This window comes from Carlito syrichta, unplaced genomic scaffold (genome assembly GCF_000164805.1).
Source record: "Carlito syrichta isolate Samal-C Ts95f unplaced genomic scaffold, Tarsius_syrichta-2.0.1 Scaffold304726, whole genome shotgun sequence".
Classification (NCBI taxonomy): Eukaryota; Metazoa; Chordata; class Mammalia; order Primates; family Tarsiidae; genus Carlito; species Carlito syrichta.
The window spans coordinates 387,540-410,558 of record NW_007248822.1 but is presented as its reverse complement, the minus strand read 5'-3'; the positions used below and the strand labels follow the sequence as shown (position 1 = coordinate 410,558).

Genomic DNA, 23,019 nt, shown 5'->3' with positions numbered 1-23,019 from the left:
GGCATGGTAGCACGCGCCTGTAGTTCCAGCTACTTGGAAGGCTGAGGCGGAAGGATTGCCGGAGCCCAGCAGGTCGAGGCCGTGGCGGCTGGAAGCAGCCACTGCACTCCAGTCTGGGCGACGGAGTGAAACTCCAACTAAAAAAAAAAAGTGATCCTTGAGAGTTGAGGTCTCACATCAACTTTGGACTAGAGAAGGAATTTGAAGCTCAGACAGAAGTTTTTCCGTGACCCACCCTGGCAGACAGACAAGTTCTGTATTTGCAGAAACCCTGTTGTGAAGCGGAGCTGTTGTGATATCTGCCCTTAGGGAGTAAAAGAGGCTCACAGGAGTATGTGGGCCCAAGGTTCCCAGCATGTCACTTGGCACGCAGACAGGTGCTGGGGTCAGCTGGGCAAGGACCCTTTACTTGTGATAGCAAGAGAGAGTCCGTATGGAGAACTTTGAAGGGACTTAAGAGTTCCTCAATTGAGCAAATCACCTATGTTCTGTGGGCTTCTGTTGGCTCCTCAGTGGAACGGGGAAGGCAAGTTACTACCTCACATCGTTAATTTGAAGATGCTGGCATCTTCTGCGAAGCCAATCCATTTGAACTTAAATTACCCTGGAAGAGATCACCCATACCATCTTCATTGGACGTGTTGTGGCTATATATGGCTCTCCATACCTTCAAATACCTTAGGGAAATGCTAGCTGGCAGTCAGCTATGCTAGGAAACGGAGTCTGTCTGTGCTGGGTCTCCTTCCCTGTTGCTGGGAAGGCCTCGTCTGGGGCAGGAAGGGCTGCCTCACAGGACTGTCAGCAGACTTGGCTGTTGTGCCCGTCAGCCCTGGATGGACAAGCAAAATGAGCATGTGGAATCCCAGGACATCACTTTTCACATCTCAGACATGAACAGATTCAAATCCTCCATGCCTCCAAGTTTTACAGATGAGGAAACCAAGTTGCAGACAAGTTAATTTTCTATAATGAAAACCATAATTGGATCCTTTGTTATACCTAACAGGAAGGAACATGCCTATTTCTACAGCACAGTCTACTTAAGTACATAAGAAACTTCCAGCATAATTTAGAGTGTTATGATTTAGAGCAGGATTAGAAGCATTCTGCTTTTTTACCTTCTTAACAAACAGACATCTATTTATAAATAATAACCCATTTACCATACTTAAGATTTTTAAAGCTTTTAAAAATATTAATTATTGGGAAACAACTATGCTCAAATAAAAATATACTAGTAACGATCTACTAGTACATGCTAATAACATACATGTAAGTATTTTAAACCACTTTAGTTCATGTACTTACTAACTAATGCCTTTTCACTGTGGAAAATTCCTTTGCTTTTATACTGAAGCTTTTTCTGTGACTAGGACATAAGTCATATACTGTCATGGGTGGAAAGGCCTTCAGAGATCACAGGGTTTGACCTTCCTTCTTGGCTGCTAAGACATGGGGTATGGGGGGGTGAAGTTCACCCACAGCCCCCACCCAGCATCACAAGAACTCAGAACTCCAGGCCACCTTAGCCTGCCGATGCTATGGTTTCTCGCCTCCATGTTTCCGTGGTTCTTATGCACGTGGACCAGACCACATATGCCTAATTGTTCCAGATAGGTGCAAACCCCTCTTATGAAAGGGATAGTGTGCAGTTCCAACTTCATCACAAGAAAGTTCTAAAAACAGGAAGTTCACAAGTTCCTCTGCCGCATACTTGAACCTCCTTCCTGTGGAAAAGCATCCATCAAGGTGGCCGGATCCTTCCGGGTGTGTTTTCTCGTTCCTCGTGCTGCACAGGAGCTTCCCAGCTCTGTCTCCCACCTCTTCACTCATCCCGCCTCCCTCTGTAACCCCCAAATTCTGTTCTTGGTTTTAACCTGACACCGATTGTGCCTCCTGAAATCAGTTGATCAAAACATACAGACATACCTCAGGAGAGGTTTTATTATCCATTCATCCATTGCTTTGTGCTCTAAGTCATTTGTTCTGCTGCTATGAACAGAAGGCCCTGACCGGGGGGCTTTGGGGACAGGGATGAGTTACCAATCCAAGATAACTGGGGCCCCAAGGAGGTGCTGGAGAGCACTTGAGCTACCCACAGATCCTGGCCAACATGTACATTTATGATAACTGTACACTCAGAAAACATCGTGTTTGCTATGTCAGGCCCCTTAAGTCTCATCCACCCCTCCAAGTTCATTGCCATCACAGCACACGCCATCTATGTAGAAATGTAGGTGCCAGCTGGGCTCGGTGGCTCAGCCTGTAATCCCGCGCCTTTGGGAGGCTGAGGTGAGTGGATTGCCTGAGCCCGCGGGCTCGAGACCCGCCTGGGCAGCGAGACCTCATCTCTACAATAAATAAAAAAAATTTAGCTGGGCATGGTAGCGCATGCCTGTAATTCCGGCTGCTTGGAAAGCTGAGGCGGAAGGATTGCCAGAGCCCAGCAGGTCGGGGCTGCAGTGGCCGGGAGCGGCCATTGCACTCTGGTCTGGGCGACAGAGTGAGACTCCAACTCAAAAAAAAAAAAGAAGAAGAAAAGAAATGTAGGCGCCACCACCATACAGCAGAATTTATTTGCTTCAATCTGTTGAGCACCTACTGTGTGCCAGGCACTGCTTGAGACAATGGGGATAGGGGATACAATGGTGAAAATGAGGATGTCTCTTTCTAATGGAGCCTACTTTCTGCCCTTTCTCTGGTCCTCGGTCTCCGTGGGAGACAGAAATAAGCAAGTAAGCAAATTAGCCATCAAACAAAATAGCGAGCAGTTGAGTTCTGAGCAGTGTTGAGTTAGAGCACAGAGGAAGGAGTTCAGTGAATTCAGACAGAAGGATGGGGGTGCGTCCCCCAGAGAAGGCAGATTTTCAGCTAGATTTAAAGGGGTGAGGCCCTGGAGATGTGGAGAAGGACATTTCATCCTCCCTGTTGACTTGTAAGGATGTCGGGAGATGATTGATCCAGCAGCTCATGAACTCCAGGTGGGACCTGCCATGTTGAGAGTCCAGTTGGGGTCCCATTTCTGACTCACATTTGGCATCTAGTCCTCTGTAGTGCGGGTGAGGGCTGGGGTGTCCCGGACTCTAATGGGTCCACCACCCAACTCGCCTGAATCTCAGTTGCCTCATCTGTAAAATAGGGTTGTTTGACTAGCCACTCCAGAGACCCTGCAAGTGCAAGTAGTCGTCTTCATTCTGGCAACGTACTGGTGTGGAAGCGGTAAGCCTTATCGAGCAAGGAATTTATGAATGAAACGTGCCATTTGCACGCTCCCCATCTGTCAGCAGTTAGCGGCTTCCAAGACTCATGCCTGAATCATGATTCTTCATCCAGTTTTCAAAAATTTGAGATTTCTAATCATGTGCAGATCTCGTGACTTTTTGCAACTTTATTGTTTCCTAATGGGGACACCATGATAGGGGCTGAATCAGTCTGGGCTTGAGAACACGGAAATGTTTGCAGTCATTTTGCTTGCCACCAGGTTTATACTAAGCTGATAATAGGCTCAGTTCCAAAGTGATCCCTGCAGCTTCTTCTTGAAGCTGACTGCCCTAACAGGACAACCCTGACCCCTCCTCCAGATAATAGAGACTGTGGTTGCCTCTTTGCCACATCTGCTTTTCTCCAAACTGAAATTGTGTTCTTCAATCATTTTCAGATACTATCCTTGGGACTTATGTCCCTGACTACTTAACAGCAGCCACAGGCTTCACACTGCTCTTCCTGCCTTGATTTATAGGCATAAATATTTGAGACAAGAGTATTTGTCCTTAGAGTTACCTGAGTATGTGGTCTAATGTTTGTGTGAACATTATAAACAGAAGTAATACTATCAGCTGAAACCTAAATGATGCAAATAGTATGACAGGCACCGTCCTATGTGCTTGAGATACATTCACTCTTTTCATCTCCCAACGACCTCACAAAGTAGGTGCCTATATTGTCACTTTACTTGAGGATGGGGCAGAGAGAGGCTTAGCAGCTTCCCTGGGTAGGGAGAGTGAGGGTCGGCTGTCTTGCTGCAGTCTCGGCTATGTTATGTTTGCTGCTGGAGGCCGGCTCAGTCCACAGAGGCCAACCTAGAAGCTCTAAAGCATATTTGACAATGAACCGAGTGTGTCCGGTTCACTTCATGATCACCCCTTCTGGACTGGGCTTACTGGCTCAGGACCAGTGACAGGCATCTGGGTGAAGATGGAGCTCAAAGGTCAGGAGGTAGCTGGAGTATCCTGAAGACCTGGATGCGTTGGAGGTGGCTGGAGCACCCAGTAGATTTGAATGCTCCCAATGCAAACCCCAGGTACCTCTAGGTGGAGTCATAAGTGAAAAGTAGTCTTTGTAATTTTCCCACCTAAGGTCCTTGTCATCTTTAGAAAAGGAAGGTGTGTGACTAGGGAGCTGGTGAAACACTCTAGGTGTCCATATTGACAGTGTGTCTGGGTGACCGTATTGACACACTGGCTGGCCACAGAGGTCGTACACAGTACACAGTAGGAGGTACCATAGCAGGGGCCCACCTATAACCACACACTGGGGTGTCTCCTGTGGAAACACTACTGTTGACGCTATCACTTGGGGCTTTCACCCAAGGCTTGCTGGAAGTTCTGATAGCCCCAGGTGTTATGTCTGCCTCCAGGGTTCCCGTGAGTGCTCCAACATGGCAGAACCCAGGCTACCTGTGGGAGTCCAGGAAATGCAGTGTTCTTTTGTTTGTTTGCTTTATCATTAGGGTCTCACTCCGTTGCCCAGGCAGGAGTGCAGTGGCATGATTATGACTTGCCTCAGCCTCAACCTCCTGGGCTTAGGTGATCCTTCTGCCTCAGTCCAAGTAGCTGGGACTTCAGGCACACCCCACCATACCTGTCTAATTTTTTTATTTTTTATAGAGATGAGGTCTCACTATGTTGCCCAGGCTGGTCTCAAACGCTGGGGCTCAAGCAGTCCTCCCACCTCTGGTCCCAAAGTACTGGGATTACACACGTAAGCCACCATGCCCAGCCAGAAATGTAAGTGTAGCCTGCCTTGGTATTATGAGCTAGTCTGTGGTCTCTGCCATGATGGTTCACTGAAGAATCCATCAGTCCCCAAACTGAACCTGGGGAGGCCACTGAGGAACCCCAACTCAAGTAGAACTCAAGCCCCTGATGCAGCCTCAGCCCCAGGAGGGAACCCTTGTCTCAAGGAAGCATAAGCGTCCCTAAGAAGCTCAGAAGGCCACTCCCCAATATGCCCCCCTTAAAGACAAGTCTGTTTCTAAGCCAACTCCATAGATACCCAAATGGATTTCCAAACCCAGTAGCAAGCAGCCCCTTCCTGCAGCCTCATGGCCTGCTTCTCCAAGTCCTAACGCAGATGCTGCTCCCAGCCCCAACTCTGATCTGCTGCTGTTTGGTTTAGGAAAATGGGACTGAAATCACGTGGAAATCCCATGCATGTGGTGTTTCCACTCCTGTCTGTCTGTCCTTTTTCTCATTTGAGACTCAGGCCCCCTGCACAAAACCCCTCTCCCCATCCTCCAGACTTCACTAGAGATAGGGCCCTTTATGCTGTGGCCTCAGCTCTCAGCCCTGGCAAGACCCCTGTAGCTGTGTGATGCGTCAGGTGCTCACCTGTGGGGCTTTTTATACTTGGTGCAACGTTTTGGAAGACTGTTCTCTGCCCTCCCCCACCTCAGCCTCCTCTGGATGGAAGCCAGACCTCCCTCCAGGAAGCCTTCTCAGCCACCCTCCCCAGCCCTCCTGGCACCCCCAGAAGACTCCACTGAGAGTCCCTTCAGTGTGCAGCCCTTTGCTGAGGCTGTCACAGCACTTACAACACTTGTGGGTGTGGCTTGTCTCTCAGTCCTCGAGGTATCTTTGCACGGAGCCGAGTGAGCACTCTGGTTCTAGCCGTGGGATGGGAGCCAGGCGCAGTGGCTCACGCCTGTAATCCCAGCACTTTGGGAGGCCAAGGTGAGAGGACTGCTTGAGCCCAGGAGTTCCAAGACCAGCCTGGGCAACAGAGTGAGACTTGTCGCTACAAAAAATGAAAAAATTGAGCCATTGCCTTGCTTAAGTCTTGGCCCCCTCCCCACCTTGGGGAGGTGCATCTCTTCTCTCTCTCTCTCTCTCTCTCTCTCTCTTCCCCCTCCCCTCCCCCCTCCCTCTCTCCCTAGTTTGCTTTCTAAATAAACTATATTTATGTATATTTTTTATATTAAAAAAATGTTGGCCATGGTGGCATGCACCTGTATCCCCAACTACTCAGGTAGCTGAGGTGGAAGGATCACCTGAGGCCAGGAGGTGGAGGCTGCGGTGAGCTGTGACTGTGCCACTGTACTCCAGCCTGGGTGACAGAGCGAGACCCAACCGAAAAATAAAAAAATTAAAAAGTATTAATTTTTTATGGATTGATTATGGGATTAATGAGTAGAAGCAATATTTCTGAGAATTTTTCAAGAATTTTTCATTTTATGAATGTAGCTTTCTGCATTGCCCTAACGAAGGACAGCCAGACTCTGCCTCAGCAGAAGCGAGTGCTATCTCAGGAGGTCTCTGCCCGGCACCTCATTCTCATGGGCATCTCCATGAAAGGGCAGAGCCGGACAGACGGCCTCGAGGGAGGCCCTGGAAGGTGCTCACAGCGATAACTGTACATGGTCCTCGGGCTCTGCTTCTCTCCAAGTGGCTCTGTCCCACCCACAATGAAAGTTGCTAAAGCCTAAAGTGACAAAAGGGGGCATTGAGCTGTATCCAGATGCAAGGGGCTAGCCCCTGCCCGATTCCCTGCCCAACCTCACCCATCCGGTCTCATGCTTGCGTCAGCAGGATGCTTTACCTTCGTGGTTTAGAGGGTTTAGGACTAACAGGAAAAAAGCGAAATCAAAAGCAGCTTTTAGCCTAGAACCAGGCGACTTTCCCTGTTAGTCTCACAGTTGCTACAGTCTCATCTGGCCTTGCCAGCACGACAGATCACGCATGCTGTGCACCTTCAGAGCCGCATTCGCAGAGGCTCGCACCCTGAATGTTCAACCCAGGAACGTCAAGGTCACGGCTCAGCTTCTGGAGCTTCTGCCTGAGCCCTGTTGGATGTCCCCTGGCTGGCGTGCTCTTCAAGTCTCCCATCAACTCAGGTTGTCTGAACTTCCCCAGCCAGCAGCATGTGATCAACATGTAAGTCACATGCAGCCCTATTTTGAGCAGAACAACACACGATTTTCCTTTTATGCCTCCTGCGTTTGCTTCAAGCAAGGGACGTTTTTGGATGGAATCTAGCATAGAGTTGGAGGAGAGCGGTGTTCCCAGTTCTACAGAGAGTGGGGAGCTTTATCCTGTCCCCTGGAGCCCCTCTCTGCATCTGGGGTGAACTGATGCCTCGCCTCGTCCTTCTCACCTTCGCTCACACACTCTAGTCCTCACTGCCCAGCTGTTTCTGGAGCCCAGCACAGCCACCTCAGATCAGGTGCATGTGTTGGGAAGACTTCATGATTTACTGGCATGCTTGGACTAAAGACTGGTTGCAGGTTGTGCTCCTTTCAATTAACGCGGCCACTGAGCCCAGAGTCCCACTAATTACGAGGGATGGATGGCATTTCATAACAGCAGGCCTGTAGGCTGAGCTCGGTGAGCCCCTGAGAACATGGACGTCTTTCCTGGGTGTAAGGGCACAGACCCTGCTCCTTGGGGTGTCCCTGAGCTTCATCATTAAATGATATTGAAGTAGATAATTCAGGTGATTCCAATTCAAGTGAATTCAGTGGCAGGGAGCATCCTTCGGCTCCAACAACAGACTTAGAGCTAGAAGGAACTCGAAGACTGTCTTTTGGTTTTCACTTTTTCCTTAGCTGCAGAAATTCTTCCAACATAAGGGTACGTGGGGCCGGGCTCAGTATCTCAGCCTGTCATCCCAGCACTTTGGGAGGCTGAGGTGAGTGGATTGCCTGAGCCCGTGGGTTTGAGACCAGCCCGGGCAACTTGGTGAGACCTCGTCTCTACAATAAATAAAAAATGAGCCGGACGTGGTAGTGTGTGCCAGTGGTTCGGCTACTTGGAAGGCTGAGACTCAGCAGGTCGACGCTGGGGTGACCGTGAGCGTGTCACTGCACTCCAGCCTGGGCAACGGAGTGAGACTCCAACTCAAAAGAAAAAAAAAATACACGGAACCCCAGTGACTAAAACAGCCAACCACAGAACCATCTGGAAAACCAGGAATGGGGGCCTGAAGCCCACTCATCCCCACTTCCCCTCTACCTCCCTTCACGGCCTGCCAGGAACTCCACAGCCTTCATCTGTCCTTGCCATCACACCGATGGGCCCCTGAGGCCAGGGAGGCAGCGTGTGGTGGGTGAAAGGAGCTGGCACTCAGGCGGCGTCTCAGTCCTGGCAAATGTACTGGCATTGCTGACCCCAGGTTCACTCATCTCTAAAACTGGCTATCAGGTCAGCCTCAGGGAGTTGAATGAAATATCAAATGAAGCTCTGAGCACCCTGCCAGGCTGTGGTAGATACTCATTAAGCATTAACTCAGTTCCATTTTTGTCCAGTCACAGGACGTATTTCATTGCTCTTTCTAGATCTGCTCCAACACAGCAAATCCCAGTCTGGTTCACAGTGAGTTCATTAGCGCAGCGGTTCTATGAACACAGTGGATTCATCTTCAGATCCGCTTTTATTTGTTTCTGGTTTTTTTTCCTCCATGGTATATGCTGCTTAAAGAAAATTTGAAAGATACAAATAAAGGAAGATAAAAGTCACTGAACCTCATCTCCTAAACAAAGCCACCATTAACATTTTGGTCTCTTTCCTTCCAGTCTATTTTTTTTCCTTTCTTTTCTTTTAGTGCATATACTTGTATGGCACAGGGAGAGTTGATTGTTTTGCTTTGATCTTTCTTGCCAAATCCCACCTTTCAAAACAAGCTGATTGGAAGCCTGTTACAGAGAAGAACAGATGCTGCCCATCTTTTTCACTCTAACTGTAACATCAAACCTTCCCATAGCTGTAAACACTCTTCTCAGATGAAGCTTGTAAATTATGCCATTTTCTGGGACGAGACCCAGCCTGAAGCCAGCTCCTCTTCCCTCGACTCAGTTGCCAAGGCCAGCCTGAGTCTCTCTGCCTTTTAGCCATATTAGTCACGGCCTTCTCTTTTCTAGCGAGTATTTGTGGCTTGGCTTGGCGACCCTCAGCTCATAAAACGAGTTGCAAGCAACTTTCTCAACTCTCCTAAATAGGCAGACTCTGCTTGGTAAGCAGCTTGTCCAACACCTCCATCCAAGACCCTTTCTCCTCCCCTCACTCTCCAGCCTTCACCTGTCTTCCTGGGCTGCTGTGCCACTGCCTTGGGGCCAAGAGTGGAAAATCTGGGAGCTGCAAAGGAATTTATGGGTTTAGGTGGAGAGAGAAGGGATTGTGAAAAACAGATGCAGCTTAGGGGGAAGCATCCTGGAGTCCTCAGAAGGAAAAAGGGGTTCAAAGAAGGTGTAATCATGCAAAGTTGACCTTTAAAAGGTTGCTCAGGGTCAGCCCCAAACCAGGAAACCAAGAGAGAGACTCAGCTTCTCCCTGTATCTGTTTTGTTTTTGTTTTTTTTTTTTTGAGTTGGAGTCTCACTCTGTCGCCCAGACTGGAGTGCAGTGGCCGCTTTCGGCTGGGCTCCGGCGATCCTTCCGCCTCAGCCTTCCGTGTAGCCGGAATTACAGGCGCGCGCTACCACGCCCGGCTAATTTTTTGATTTATTATAGAGATGAGGTCTCGCCTGCTCAGGCGGGTCTTGAACCCGCGGGCTCAGGCAGTCCACTCACCTCAGCTGTTTCTTCCCCCCTCGCACCCTCTGACCTTTTGCTCCTATGACCCGAGCTCTTGTTTGTGCTTTCGGGCTGGTTCAGTTACGTTATAGGCTGCCATTGCCGTGTGTGGGCTACTCTCCACTGACAACATTGCGTCAGTGAGGAAGTGTGTTGAGTTCCAGACTGCCAGTTCAGGAACCTCTGGAGCACAGCCCACTGGGGAGTGAAAGACCTCAGGTGTCGCCTTGAGAGCTAGTCCCAGAATTGTTACTGAGACGTGTGGACATGGGTAGATATGGGGCTCTGACCAGAAGAAGATAGAAATGAACCTAGTTCACTTGTGATGTGGGGGTTATATGAAATTAACCAAAGCAGATGACTCCAGCAAAGCCCATTCCTGTGATGTCTGAGTAGGCATGGACCCATTCAGATAACCATACTTGACTGAGTGGCAGTCCCTGCCTTTGCTTACTACAAATGCATCGGAGACCGTGTAATAAAAGATTGGTCCCCCAGGGGAGTGCAAGGTGGCTCCAGGGATGTGCTTTTACATTTTCAACAGCTTCCACATGGTGTTTATGTCCTTAGCTTTTGGCATTCGAGGCATTCAGATGAGGTCATTCGCTTGGGTCCATTTCCTGAACGTTGATCATTTGGTGACACAGAGAACAGCATCTTCTATTCTTAGAGAGAGCCTTCAAGCCTAAATGCTCCCTGCCTGGCTCCAGGCCCATCCCCCCTTCCTCCCTACCCACTTACCCCAGAAAATTTTTTGTTGTGGAAAATTACACATTCACAAATTGTGTTTCTTTCCTCACATCAAGCATATTCCCACACAGAGACGGATTCTGGAATGATCTCATGGATGAATCATGCCATTATCCTGCTGTTTATAGGAGCTGCCTGCAAACAAAGATTTTGGTGTACGCTGCATTAAGACCCTTTCATTGTCTGCCAGTTGCCCTTGGGGGGATGGCTTATCGATGAAGTGCTGAGTGTGAGAGGGTCAGAACTTGAAGACTCCAAGCTGCTTTTGATTTCGCTTTTCTCCTGCCGGCTGCAGACCAGTTCCCTTGACACCGAACCATGGAGGTAGAACATTCTGCCTGACACAAGCAAGCAGACTTGATCCAAGATGGCAGCTGCACTGTGTCTGAAGAGGCAGCCAATGGGACATCTTGGGTCACTGAGTTCCAGTGGAGGTGTAATCTCTTGATTAAAATTAATATACAAGTGGTATTTCCTTTCCTAACCCTGCTTTCAGGCTTTGCTTTCTGTGCGGGAGATCTCTCTCTCCTTATTCTTTTTTGAAGGGTCTGGAAACCCAGTTAATATTTCATTGGCTTTTAACTTATTTACACATCAAAGTGTTCAACCTGTTGTTGTCCTTTAAGGAATGCCGTTCCAAGGTCTTAAGCTTCAAGCACCATTAGAGAAATGATCATGGGTAGACATTAGAACACCCTATCTTGGAAGCAGAAAGCCTAGGAACCTAGTTAATTGGTTCACACACACTTATTCCATCTACTTCCCAGGTATTAAGTATTTACATCTCATCTTTTTAAAGAGTAATATTAGTTCATTAATCGAATTTCCTGAGGAAAGGGCCATAGCTTGAACTTCCTGTGATCCAACAAGGAACCTTGTTTTTCTGTCAAGATCAATTCCATGCATCATGGCTCAGTGGGCAGCTGGCGGGGCCTTTGCCAGTGAACCACAGAAGAGGAAACTCTCAATCATTTTGCCTTTTACAAAAGGTGAAATCCAGAGTTGGCCATCTTGTGGTTCATAACAACCTAGGCAGTCCCCCTTGGGCACCAGGATATCTAGATCAGCCGTCTGCTTTGGTCAGGTGACTCCACGCTGCGGACATTAGCTTTATGCGGAGGAATCAAAAGTAAGACGCGGGTTCAGGGGTTCCCAGCCATCCACGGAGAGCTGCGTTAAATGAATTTCAGCCCCATCCTGGAACGAGGAGCGCACACTCCCCAAATGAACCAACCTGTGTTTTAGCTCCTTGCTGAAGGGTACAACTGCTGCTGGGCTATCTCCCCTAATGCAGTTTCATCTCCTGTGTTAATCTCCCATCCTCTCTGAGTCACTCTCACTCCCTCACCCCCACAGGCCAGTTTCAAACACCAGCCTCTGTAAAAACAAAAAACTTGGTGCTGGGTTTCCAAAGAGTGTTTGTTGCCCACAGCCTCTGCAGAAGCTCACAAGCTTGTATAAAACGAGAAATCAGTTCTCGAAGGTTTAGGTCTAAGCTGCAGTGTTACCCAGGACTGTGGGAGAGGGAATCGGAACCTTGAGTTGTCTAGGGTTCCATACTCATAGTTAGGGTATCCATGGAAACGAGATCCTTCCCTGTAACCTGACTACCCATGTTTGTGTGTGAGTGCAATAGCATTTAACCTTAATACACATAATTTTTGACAAAGATCCATGTGTTGTATTTGAACTTGTGTCTATTCCATTTTTCAAAGGTGGAGGCCAGATGCAGTGGCACACGCCTGTAATCCCAGCACTCTGGGAGGTTGAGGCAGGAGGATGGCTTGAGCCCAGGAGTTCCGGACCAATCTAGGCAACATAGCGAGAACTTGTCTTTACAAAAAGTCCAAAAAAAATTAGCTGGGCGTGGTGGCGTGAGCCTGTATTCTCAACTACTTGGGAGGCTGAATGTGCCACGTGGAATATAAATGAATTAATATTTGGACTCTAGTGGTAGCTGGGGGAGAAGAAATTAATCTTCTGAACTTTTCAAAGACATTGCGAAGTCCATCTTCAGTTTGCTTTTAATTGCTTTCAGTTGCAATTCCACGTGCTCCAGCTCTGTTTCCTCATGGTGCTGGAGGGTTAATGCCGGCATTTTAGCCCAACAGATATTTCTATTTTTATATACTATTTTAATGAGAATTCAGAACAATGATCTTAGAAAGAAAGCATCAACATTTCATCACTGCTCCGCTGGGACTTCTGCTTCTTTTTCACTGGAGTTTTTAAAATACTCTTCTCGGGTGAATCTGTACTGTTCAGAGTTCCCTTGTGTAGGAAAGTCCAACTTTCTCAGCTTCTGAAAGGATGAGACACAAAGACCATGGGTCTGTTTCTTTGCACTCACACATGAGCCCTGGGCAGTTGTCACATTAGGTGACACAAAGCAAAATTGCCGTTTATGTAGCCCAAAGACAGCGAAGAACAGCAGTTTCATATGGTTCATGTTAATATCAGGAAATTTCAGTGACATTTATCAGAGAGAGAGCTCACTTAGCTAAGAAAATGTAATCCCGAGAAGTTTGTCAGCCTCTCTATGAAAGATGTATTTTGCAGATCCTGAGAGTCTTTATGCAAATTCAAAAGGTATGTGAAGAAGCCAACTTTATTAGAACTGGCTTAAATGAGATCAGTTTCATTTTCTGTGGACAGGTGATGACGGGGCAGGCATCTGTGTGTATGTGCGTGATCTCCATTCACACCCACCAAAATGGCAGCCCCCGAAGTTAATGAGAACTTCTCCCTGAATCTGTGGGAGAAAAAGTATGGACAAGTGTGCCCTCAGCCACCACAAAGCTGTCAGTGTTCTAGAACCTTGGTGATACTTATTACCATGTCAGCAAAGTTTTGAAATGTGTCTGTACATAGTGAATATGAGTAGCTTCCGTGTGTAAGAAATATCTTGTTTCTTTTTTTAATCTACTTAATAAGGCTGGGCGCAGTGGCTCACACCTGTAATCCCAGCACTTTGGGAGGCAGAGGGGAGAGGATTGTCTGATCCCAGGGGTTCGAGAACAGCCTGGGCAACTTGGCGAGACCTTGTCTCTACAGTAAATCAAAAAATTAGCCAGGTGTGGTGGTGCACATCTATGATTCCAGCTACTTGGGTGAGGTGAAAAGGATTGCTTGAGCCCAGCAGCAGGCTGAGGCTGCAGTGGCCGTGAGCGTGTCACCGTACTTCAGTCTGAGTGACAGAGTGAGATTCCTACTCAGAAAGAAAGAGAGAGAAAGAAAGAAAGAAAGAAAAAGAAAGAAAGAAAAAGAAAATCGACATAAATTGAACCCTCCATCTATAAGGCTGAAGGGAAATTCAGGCTACGTTGTCACTGGGCATCTCTCCCTCTCACTCTCTAGTATGTGTTAAGAAGGACCTGAAGCTTCCCATGATGCCTAGGATTTGGGGGGCAAACGCTGGTTGTAGTTCCTTGGTGTGCACTGGCACTGCCTAAAACTCTATCACTCCCGTAACCCCTCCAGGCAAAAGATCTGCCACTCTATGCCAGATGTGGTTATAATTTTTTTTTTTAGTCAGAGGCTCACTCTGTTGCCCAAGCTAGAGTGCAGTGGCATGCTCACAACCACCGCAGCCTCGACCTGCTGGGCTCAGAAGATCTTTCCACCTCAACCTTCCAATTAGCTGGAACCACAGGCACGTGCCACAAGGCCCGGCTAATTTTTTGTACAGATGAGTTCTCACCATGTGGCCCAGGCTGGTCTGGAACCCGTGGGCTCAGGCAATCCTCTCACCTCTGCCTCCCAAAGTGCTGGGATTACAGGCTTGAGCCACTGGGCCTGGCCAGGTTATACTTTTTAACATAGCTGGGAACTTTGTTCTTGGGGTCCTAATGGGGTCCCCTTTGATCATAGAAGGAAGCACTAAGACTTAGTCTGGTGTACTAGTCACTAGCCACGTGTGGCTATTTATGTTTAAATTAATGAAAATTAAATAACATTTAAAATTTAGTTTCTTAGTCAACTGGCCACATTTAAAGTACTCAGTTGCCACATGTGACCACTGGATAGGACAGGGCGAGAGGAGCATCTCCGTCACAGCAGGAGGTTCTGTTGCCTGGTGCTGGTCTGTAATGAGCCGTGTGTGTCTTCGGTCACGGTCTAGGGTAGATCTGCCACGCTCCTAGCTTCATTTCTTACTTGGCTCGGCCTTGGCTATTTAAAAAGTAGAATGATGTAAGTGAAAGCCTGTGGGAAGCGCTATCTACAGTGAGTCCCATCTCGAGAGATCGGTTCCCGGGTATGGAGTGGGGGAGTGTGGCCCATCCCTCTCTCTCTTCCGTGCGGTCCCAAGTGTCCCTGAGGCACTTGGACCATGCACTCGCTTTAAGAATCTTGGTTTCTTTAAACTGGTCTGGGGCTTATCTCGCAGAGAGGACTCCTAGATTTTATATGAGCACATAAAGTGTATATATTTTTTGTTACGGCTTTATTTCCCTTGGGGGAAGCACCAGGAAGAGGGGTGTGGGAAGAGGCATGGCTGGTTTGGTTCCATGAACAGGGAATGTGCACATTTAGCAGCAAGCGGACGACTGGCCAGGACAAGGCTGCCCCAAGACGCAGTGAGCGCGTGAGCAAATGGAAGACAGATGACAAGGGGCACGGTGGAAAAGCACCCCCATCCCGTTGCCATCTGTATAAGCCAGCCCCAGTGACACAGCAGAGAGCCACACCACGTATGCTCAGTAAATCCTGCATTGTCTTTCCATAGTAGATGCTGTGTAGACAGGATCCGAAAGTGAAAGGTGCCTGTTTATGTTCCCGCCTGCAGCTGGCTGTCCATCTGGGAGCCCCTTAACATACATTTATTTTAATATTTTCTTCCCCTGGCCTTCTCACTCCATAAAGATATTCCCTGCTTTCCTATTAATTTCAGTCCTAAGTAACATTCTCTATCTGGCCAAATGGAAACAAGGAGAAAGCTGTTTGGGAGTTGGGAATTTGGGGAGCATGCTTGCTGGGTTTGGCTTTGGGAAAGTAGGAAGTCCATGGAACCAGCTAGGACCTTGGATGAATTGAGAGACGCTGCACTTCCTGTGCCAGCTCACCTCCTGTCCGCCTGTAGTCCGTCCCTTCGCTCCCTGCCCACCACAGGCATTTTTGCCTCGTTGCCTTGTTCAAGTTTTTGCTCTGTAGGCATTTCCTGCTGCATTAATTCATCATTTCTATCCTTGGTTGCTTTAAGAGAAGTCTTTTGAGAGCATGGGTCATGTACATAGCAGGTGGAACAGTAGGGCAGATGGTCTTGTGGGTATGAACAGGGGGTTGGTTGGCTTTTTCTGCATGACTTTGGGGTTGCTTCCAAAAGTGGGTCCAGAGGTGTTTTGAGAGGGGCAATACCACGGCCTCCCAAGAAGACGGTTATAAAAATGCAGCACTTGGCTGGATGTGGTGGTTCACACTTGTAACATCAGCACTTTTGGGAGGCTGAGGTGGGAAGATTACTGGAGGCCAAGAGTTCAAGACCAGCCTGGGCAACATAGCGAGATCTCATGTTTACAAAAAAAAAAATTTAATAATTAGCTGGGCATGGTGGCATGTGCCTGTAGTCTCAGCCACTCAGGAGCCTGAGGCAGAAGGATCACCTGAGCCCAGGAGGTAGAGGCTGCGGTGAGCCGTGATTATGCCACTGCACTCCATCCAGCCTGGGTGATAGAGTGAGACCGTGACAAAAAAATAAATCCAGTATTTCCTGGGTGCAGAAGGTCTTAGTTAGTTATTTTGAACACTGTCATTAACCAGACTCCGTGTTATAGGTGGGGTAAGGAAGCCTGTTCATCCATGGAATGCCCAGAGACTAGGGATGATGGCTCGACAAGATCAGAGAACCCGTTTTTCTTTTGTTTGGGGGTTGGCTCCCTCTCCTCCTTTCTTCCCGTTCACCTGGCTCCCTTTCTTTTTCCCTGATTATTTTACCTTTGACTGGGAGCATCCTGCCTTTACCTTGCTTAGCTTGTATCTGTTCTTGCTCAGTTTGTAGGAGACGGCATCCAGGCCACACAGCCAACATGCTGCCGTCTCAAGCAGCTTTGACTAACACATCCTGGGTGTCATAGAGACAGAAACTGAAGATGGTCTTTCCCAAAGTGGCTGTAATTTAGAATCACCTGGGGAGCGTTTACAACTCCTGACACCCAGGTCACACCCCATGCCCACTGGACCTGAATGTCTGAGGGTGGGGGCCAGGTAGCAGCTTGTCAGAGATCCCCAGGCAATTCCTAATGTGCAGCTGAACCTGAGAATTACTGTAGGAGAAGGGTGTGGTCCTTTGAAAATTTGAGCAATTATACCCAAGCAAAGTCATGGCATGCCCAAGGCGATGTGCATTTCCAAGGCAATGTTGCATTTCCAAGGCAATGTGATGTACCAGAAAGAACGCTGGGTGCACTGTCCCTCCAATCTCCTATGCTGGTGGCCTCAGCTAGAGATTTTCCTCCTCTGGGCCTCCATTTCCCCGTCTGTAAAATAGGACCACAAACAGTAGCACCTTTCTCATAGGATCATCTTAAAGGACCAAAGAGATGAGACAATGTGTGGAAGTATTTGGAAATGGTAAAGTGCTGTTACAAATGCTTGTTGTTACTTGCTTGGAGATTATCCTTTTCTAAAAAGATACTCATTTTCTAGGTGGCAAGGCAAGGTAGCGGGAGTGACCACGGTGGCATCAATTCTTTCATTTCCAGGAACAAACCCAGGAGCTGTTTAGGACAAGAACTTATTTTTCCTAAGAAAGGAGAGTGGCAAGGAGAGGTGGTCTCACCCAGCGTCAGCAAGAATCCAGCAGCCAGAGCCCGAGAGAACCATTATCCCACAGTGCTCAGGGAAGGCCCCCGGCTTCTTGTCTACTGGGCAGCTCTAGAAAGATGGGATCTCACTGGGGAGGAAGAGACATCTGCAAACCATCAACTTCATCTTCAGTCTTTGTTGGGTTGGATTTTGTTTATGTCCAAGTGTCTGAAACTGCCCACAGAGTGTCACTGGCTAGTCCCCGAAGAGAGACAAAGGGCTGTCCCATCCATCAGGATGCACTCGTCAGTGTCTTGTGCAGTCAGCATGCTCTTTGGGGGCACACAAAAGTATTTTTTTTCTTTGGCTTGTCCTCCCAGGGACTTGAAGTTGGACGGAGGAAGACAGTCAGCCGGCGCCGTGAGCTTGAAAGAGATCATCGGTCTGGAAGGTGTGGAGCTGGGTGCTGACGGGAAGGTAAGGCTGCCTGGCCGCCAGCCTCTGAGTTGTGCTGATACCACCAGGGTCAGGAAGCAGAGGTGCATGACAGACCACGAGCCTTCCTTGGGGTGGGGGACTCGGAATCTGGGGCAGATCCCAGGTGTGTGATGCCAGCCTGCCCCAGCTTCCCCAGCGTGCAGGCGGAAGTCCACCGAGCCAGTGATTCAGTAGCATCGTGGCCAGCATTTCCAGAGCACATGTTTCTCTGCCAGTGCTGTTTGCAACTCAGTGTGCAATACTTAGGAGTAGTTTTCTTGCACGCATACACATGCGTGTTCCAGGGTAGACTGCTGAGTGGTTTGGACACCCATTAACTGGTGGCGTCAGCAAGCAGCATTCCGGCTACCAGAAAGTTTTCTTAGTTTCCCATGGTCATGAGAAGAGCCCTTTGGCCTTACCCAGTGCCCACAAACAGCAGGGAGCTCACAATGCACCAAGCTCAAGAGTGAAAGGGTGAAAGGTGAATGTCCCATTTTTGTGCAGGGTCCAGGCAGTCTTCCAAAACCTACTTATGGCAACGTTGCTAGTGTTTCTTGGGGAAACCATCCCAGGGTGGTTGACTTGCAGGTGAGGCTGCTGGGAGGACAGGTGACATTCTCTCTCCCCACCTGCAGAGCAACTGGTCTGATCATCCCTGAGCTCGAGGTGTAGGCAGGATGTATGCAAGGCACTTTTCGGTGCAGGTTAAAAGAAAAGCACTGCTCTGTCTTCATTCCTAAACACTTGCTCTGTCTTCATTCCTAAAGGGTGAGTGTCTGTGTGAATAGAGTTGCTCTTCATGTATAGCATTCACCAGAGGAGCATGATAGGAGTCCACAGGCCGGGCACAGGGGCTCATGCCTGTACTTGCAACACTTTGGGAGGCTGAGGCGGGAGGATTCATTGAGGCCAAGAGTTCGAGACCAGCCTGGGCAGCATAGCAAGATCTCGTCTTTACAAAAAAAAGAGAGACTTGCCGGAGACTCTTGGGGCATGATGTGTTTGGAATACTCTACTTGATGGATTATAGAAAGCAATATAGTGTTTGCCGCGTGTACACACAACACCCCAGCTGGTTCTGAGATAGCACCTTGTTGTCAAATACACCCATGCATCTGCCACATAGCAGGAATAGTAAGACCAAGTGGGATGAATTAAAAGTATACATCTCCTCAAGTCAGTTCAGGTTAGGCGTGGGCGCACATTTTTTCACATCTCATTGGATTTTGGAATTACAAATATGAAGGTAGGTCTGAACTTGAGGTGACAGCTGTAACTTGATCAGAATGCAGACCTCGCATCACCTGGGATTAATCACTGGCCTGGTGTTTTGTTTCTTTATTTTGTCTTCACCTTTCAGACCGTTTCCTATACCCAATTTCTGTTACCCACAAATGCCTTTGGAGCCCGGAGAAATACCATAGACTCCACCTCTTCCTTCTCCCAGTTTCGTAACCTGAGTCACCGCAGCCTCTCCATAGGCCGAGGGAGTGGCACCCAGGGGAGCCTCGACACAGGTAACCTTGGGCCCCGCTGCATCTGGGTAGCTCGTGGCGGGAGGTGACTTGGTTGACAGCATGGATTGGGTCTCCCTGTGGTGCAGACTGGAGGACTTTAGAGAAAGCCTGACCCCAGGCCATGCAGGCTCACAAGTCAGGCCTCAGGTGATCACTCTAACGAGATGCCTCAGTCACTGACTGCCTGAGTGTCCACGCAGAGAAATGCCAAGGCCATCCGCACAGGGCAGAGATGGCTATGTTTCTTAGCTTCTCTGTCCATGCAGCTCCTCTTGGCCCTGACCTAGTTCTCTCATACATTTTCAGAGTGCTTGTTTGGTTTTTTTCCCCAATTCTTTGGGCTCTGAAGTGCAGGATCAGGTGGGAGAGTTTCCTTTGTGATTCTCCTAGTGGGTGAGCTGAGTTGGCGGCTGAAGGAATACTTTGGTGCTTCCAGCTTTGCCTGTACAAACTTTTGTAAGAATTGAGGCTGGGCATGGTGGCTCACACCTGTAATCTCAGCGCTTTGAGAGGGTGAGGCTGGAGGATGGCTTGAGCCTAGGAGTTTGAGACCACCCTTGGCAATATAACAATACCTCATCTCTACAAAAATTCAGAAAATGGAGGCCAAGGCGAGAAGATTGCCTGAGCTCAGAGGTCCGAGACCAACCTGGGCAACTTGACGAGACCTTGTCTCTACAATAAATCAAAAAATTAGCCGGACATGGTAGCGGGTGCCTGTAGCTCCAGCTATTTGGAAGGCTGAGGTGGAAGGATCACCTGAGCCCAGCAAGTTGAGGCTGCGGTGACCGTGAGCGTGCCACTGCACTCCAGCCTGGGTGACAGAGTGAGACTCCAATTCAAAAACAAGAAACAAAAACAACAACAATTAGAAAAATTCACCTGGCATGGTGGTGTGTGCCTGTAGTCCCAGCTACTTGGAAGGCAAAGGATTACCTGAGCCCAGAAGAGTGAGGCTGCGGTGAGCCATGATCATGCCACTGCACTCCAGCTGGGCGACAGAGCAAGACCCTGACTCAAAAAAATGCAAAGCAGTACTATTTCCACTTCCAGAGAAATGCCAGACGAATGTGAGGTTCCTAGGTCTGCCCCAGTGCTGAGTTACGAAGCCCTGCCCTGATGTTCCAGCCACTTCTGGCCACTCACAGCTGCGCGTTGGTGTCTGCTGTGATTTTTGTTCATGCAGACACGGTGGCCTGCCTGGAAGCATTCGCACAAAGTCATACTTCTCAGCTGGCACGACTTGAGTCTCCTCATTTGACATACAAGTCGAGAAAATGAGCCTCTTCAGGGTCCCAGTCTGGAGTCTGCCAGTGCTCTCTCTGCCTCTTACATGCTGTGTGAGGTCTTGGGCTCTCCTGAGTCAGGGAGATGAATACATAATTTTCTAAAATGGAAAAAAAGGTCAGAATGTTAGGAATTTGGTGAACCCTCTTGAGGGGGAATATACTTCGCTGGCAGGCAGCAACGTCTGCTAAATGTCAGCCTAACTCTGCCGGGCCTTCTCCCAGCTGCCTCGGCTTTGGGGGATCTGGGGCCCCTAATGATCATTTTGCATGTGGTCTTTAGGTAGTGACCTGGGAGACTTTATGGACTATGACCCAAATCTCTTGGATGACCCCCAGTGGCCTTGTGGCAAGCACAAACGCGTTCTGATCTTCCTTCGTACATGGTGAGTAGCGTGAGATGGATGGTGGCTCATTCACACCCTCAGCCACCCCAGCGTGGTGGCTTGGAGGTGGCTTGCTTGCATGGACAGGCAGGCGGAGGGCCCGGGGACCTTCCTAAGGCACCTCCCACTGTAGCTGCTAAGGGAAGGTCCGGAACCCGCTGCTGGCCTCCTAGCCTGTGAACACCACTTGCAGGAAGCTTGCCAAGCCTGAGTTGCCAGTGCCTGTAAAGTCACCAGCTCAGGTTGGGAGGCCCTCCCCTGAGGGGCCATGTCCGAGCTTGTGCACCCCACTGAGGGAGGGCCAGGCCTATCCCTGGGAACACTGAGTTCAAGTCCAGCTTGGTTTAGAGCTCCTCAGTGACTGCAGGCCGCCGTGCCGTGTATACTCCGAGCAAACATTTGGCTCCAGGCTGGGGAGGACAGAATTATCTCTTGGGAAAGTGAAAGTAGGACACTGTGGGTGTTACATGCAGAACCTTCCTTTGCTGTTTTTATTTCATGGACTCTTCCTGTTTTTCCCTGGGTGTAATTTTGGTTTCTGCTTTTGACCGACCACTGTTTCCCTCCACTGAGGGCTACCGTTTCTCCAGACACCAGAGGGGCCTGACAGGGTCCGGGGTACTTTCTTTGGGCGGGCTCACCCCGACTCGGAGGCAAGCAGAGCTCTGGTTGCTGTGGGGGGAGGGAAAAGCTGGGCTTTCCAGCGAACCGATGGACCAGGCCTGCCACGCCCAGCATCAGATGAAAGAGCACTAAGGCAGAAGCCCTACCGCCTTCATGCCTTCTGCGTCCTGGCCCCCAAGCCGGCTGGCAGGGCGGGCACCACTGAGCACTCCCCACCGCCCACCCCGCTCTGTTCCCTCCCGCCTGTGGTGTTCTCAGGAGCCCTAGCCTCAGGAGTGAGCTAACTGGAACGTCCCTTCTCTCCACTCGCCTCCCGTGTCTGCAGTGGCCAGAGTGGGAGTCAACCCCATGACCTCAAAGGACTGCACGATCACCACTCAGAGCCTAGAGCTCTCAGCTGTCTGTCAGAGAAACACCAGGCAGAACTCGGAGCCTTGCCAGTGACTTTCACCGCGTAGCCTCTTGAAATCTGGCGCCCTGTTCAGTGGTCATTCTAATACGCCGCATGGAGTCAGAATGCATTTAGTCATCAGAGAATGCATTAGACTCAGAGGCATTAAGTTTAAAACGGCCCCTCCTCGCGCTCCCACTCAGCCCCCAACTCCTGACACAGAGAGCAAAACCATAGCCATGTGCAATTACTTTTTTCCACTCTATGCCTGTTCATTTTTTTTTAAAGCAGGACTTACTCATCTTCCGCAGAAGCTAGTGTACAATAAGTGTTCAATAAATGACCAGAACTGTTGCCCAGCATGAAGGAGGAAACACCCAAAAGGCCATCACTTGTGTATAAATAAGGATCTCTGTGTGCTTCACAGCTTTATGGTTAAGACTCACTGTGTTTATTCAATAACTTGGGCAGGACCCTGTGACTTAGGGAGAAGCAGCGAGGCTCCCACACTTGACAGACAGGAAATGGGGGACCAGGGCCAGAGCTCCTGGCTCAGGGCAGGCTCACTGTGCCTGGCCAGCTGTGAATCCCACACCCTTCAGCCGTCAGCAGAACTGCCAACCTGAGGGTGGGCCGTAAAACGCTCCTTGGGGCCAGCAGTTGAACACATTTCTCAGAAACCCAGAGAGTAAGAGGTTGCGCTGTTTCTGACTGATGCCAGGGTGTGGTGGGGGACTTTCCTGCAGATCTGGGATGCCTGGAAGTAACATTGATCACCCCCTTTCACCAGTCTAGTGCCAGATACGATTTTTTTTTCTTTAAATGGTTTCATCATGAGCCTCGAAGTCCTGGGTACTGTGTGTGTGTGTGACATGTGGATACAGACTTTCCTCCTTGGCCAGTGTGCTAGATGGCCTGCCGAGTCAGCATATATGACCCACCTTCTTTATTTCATGTTCCCAAGCGGATCATTTTTCATTTCGCTGCCCTGGCTCTGCAGTCTGTGCTTCCAGTAATAGTCCACGTCGTGGAGAATAAAATCGTTTATGAACTATGTTTT

General features: G+C 49.2%; 1 protein-coding gene across 1 annotated transcript in view; it reads left to right on the top strand.

The window, feature by feature from the left end:
* The window catches only part of CABLES1 (Cdk5 and Abl enzyme substrate 1), a 74,478-nt gene that overhangs the window by 30,757 nt on the left and 20,702 nt on the right, over nt 1–23,019 (top strand). Inside the window, exons 4-6 of the mRNA XM_021713763.1 lie at nt 17,656–17,752; nt 19,116–19,272; nt 20,842–20,937. Coding sequence (XP_021569438.1) covers nt 17,656–17,752; nt 19,116–19,272; nt 20,842–20,937 — 350 coding nt within the window. The remainder of the gene's footprint in view (nt 1–17,655; nt 17,753–19,115; nt 19,273–20,841; nt 20,938–23,019) is intronic.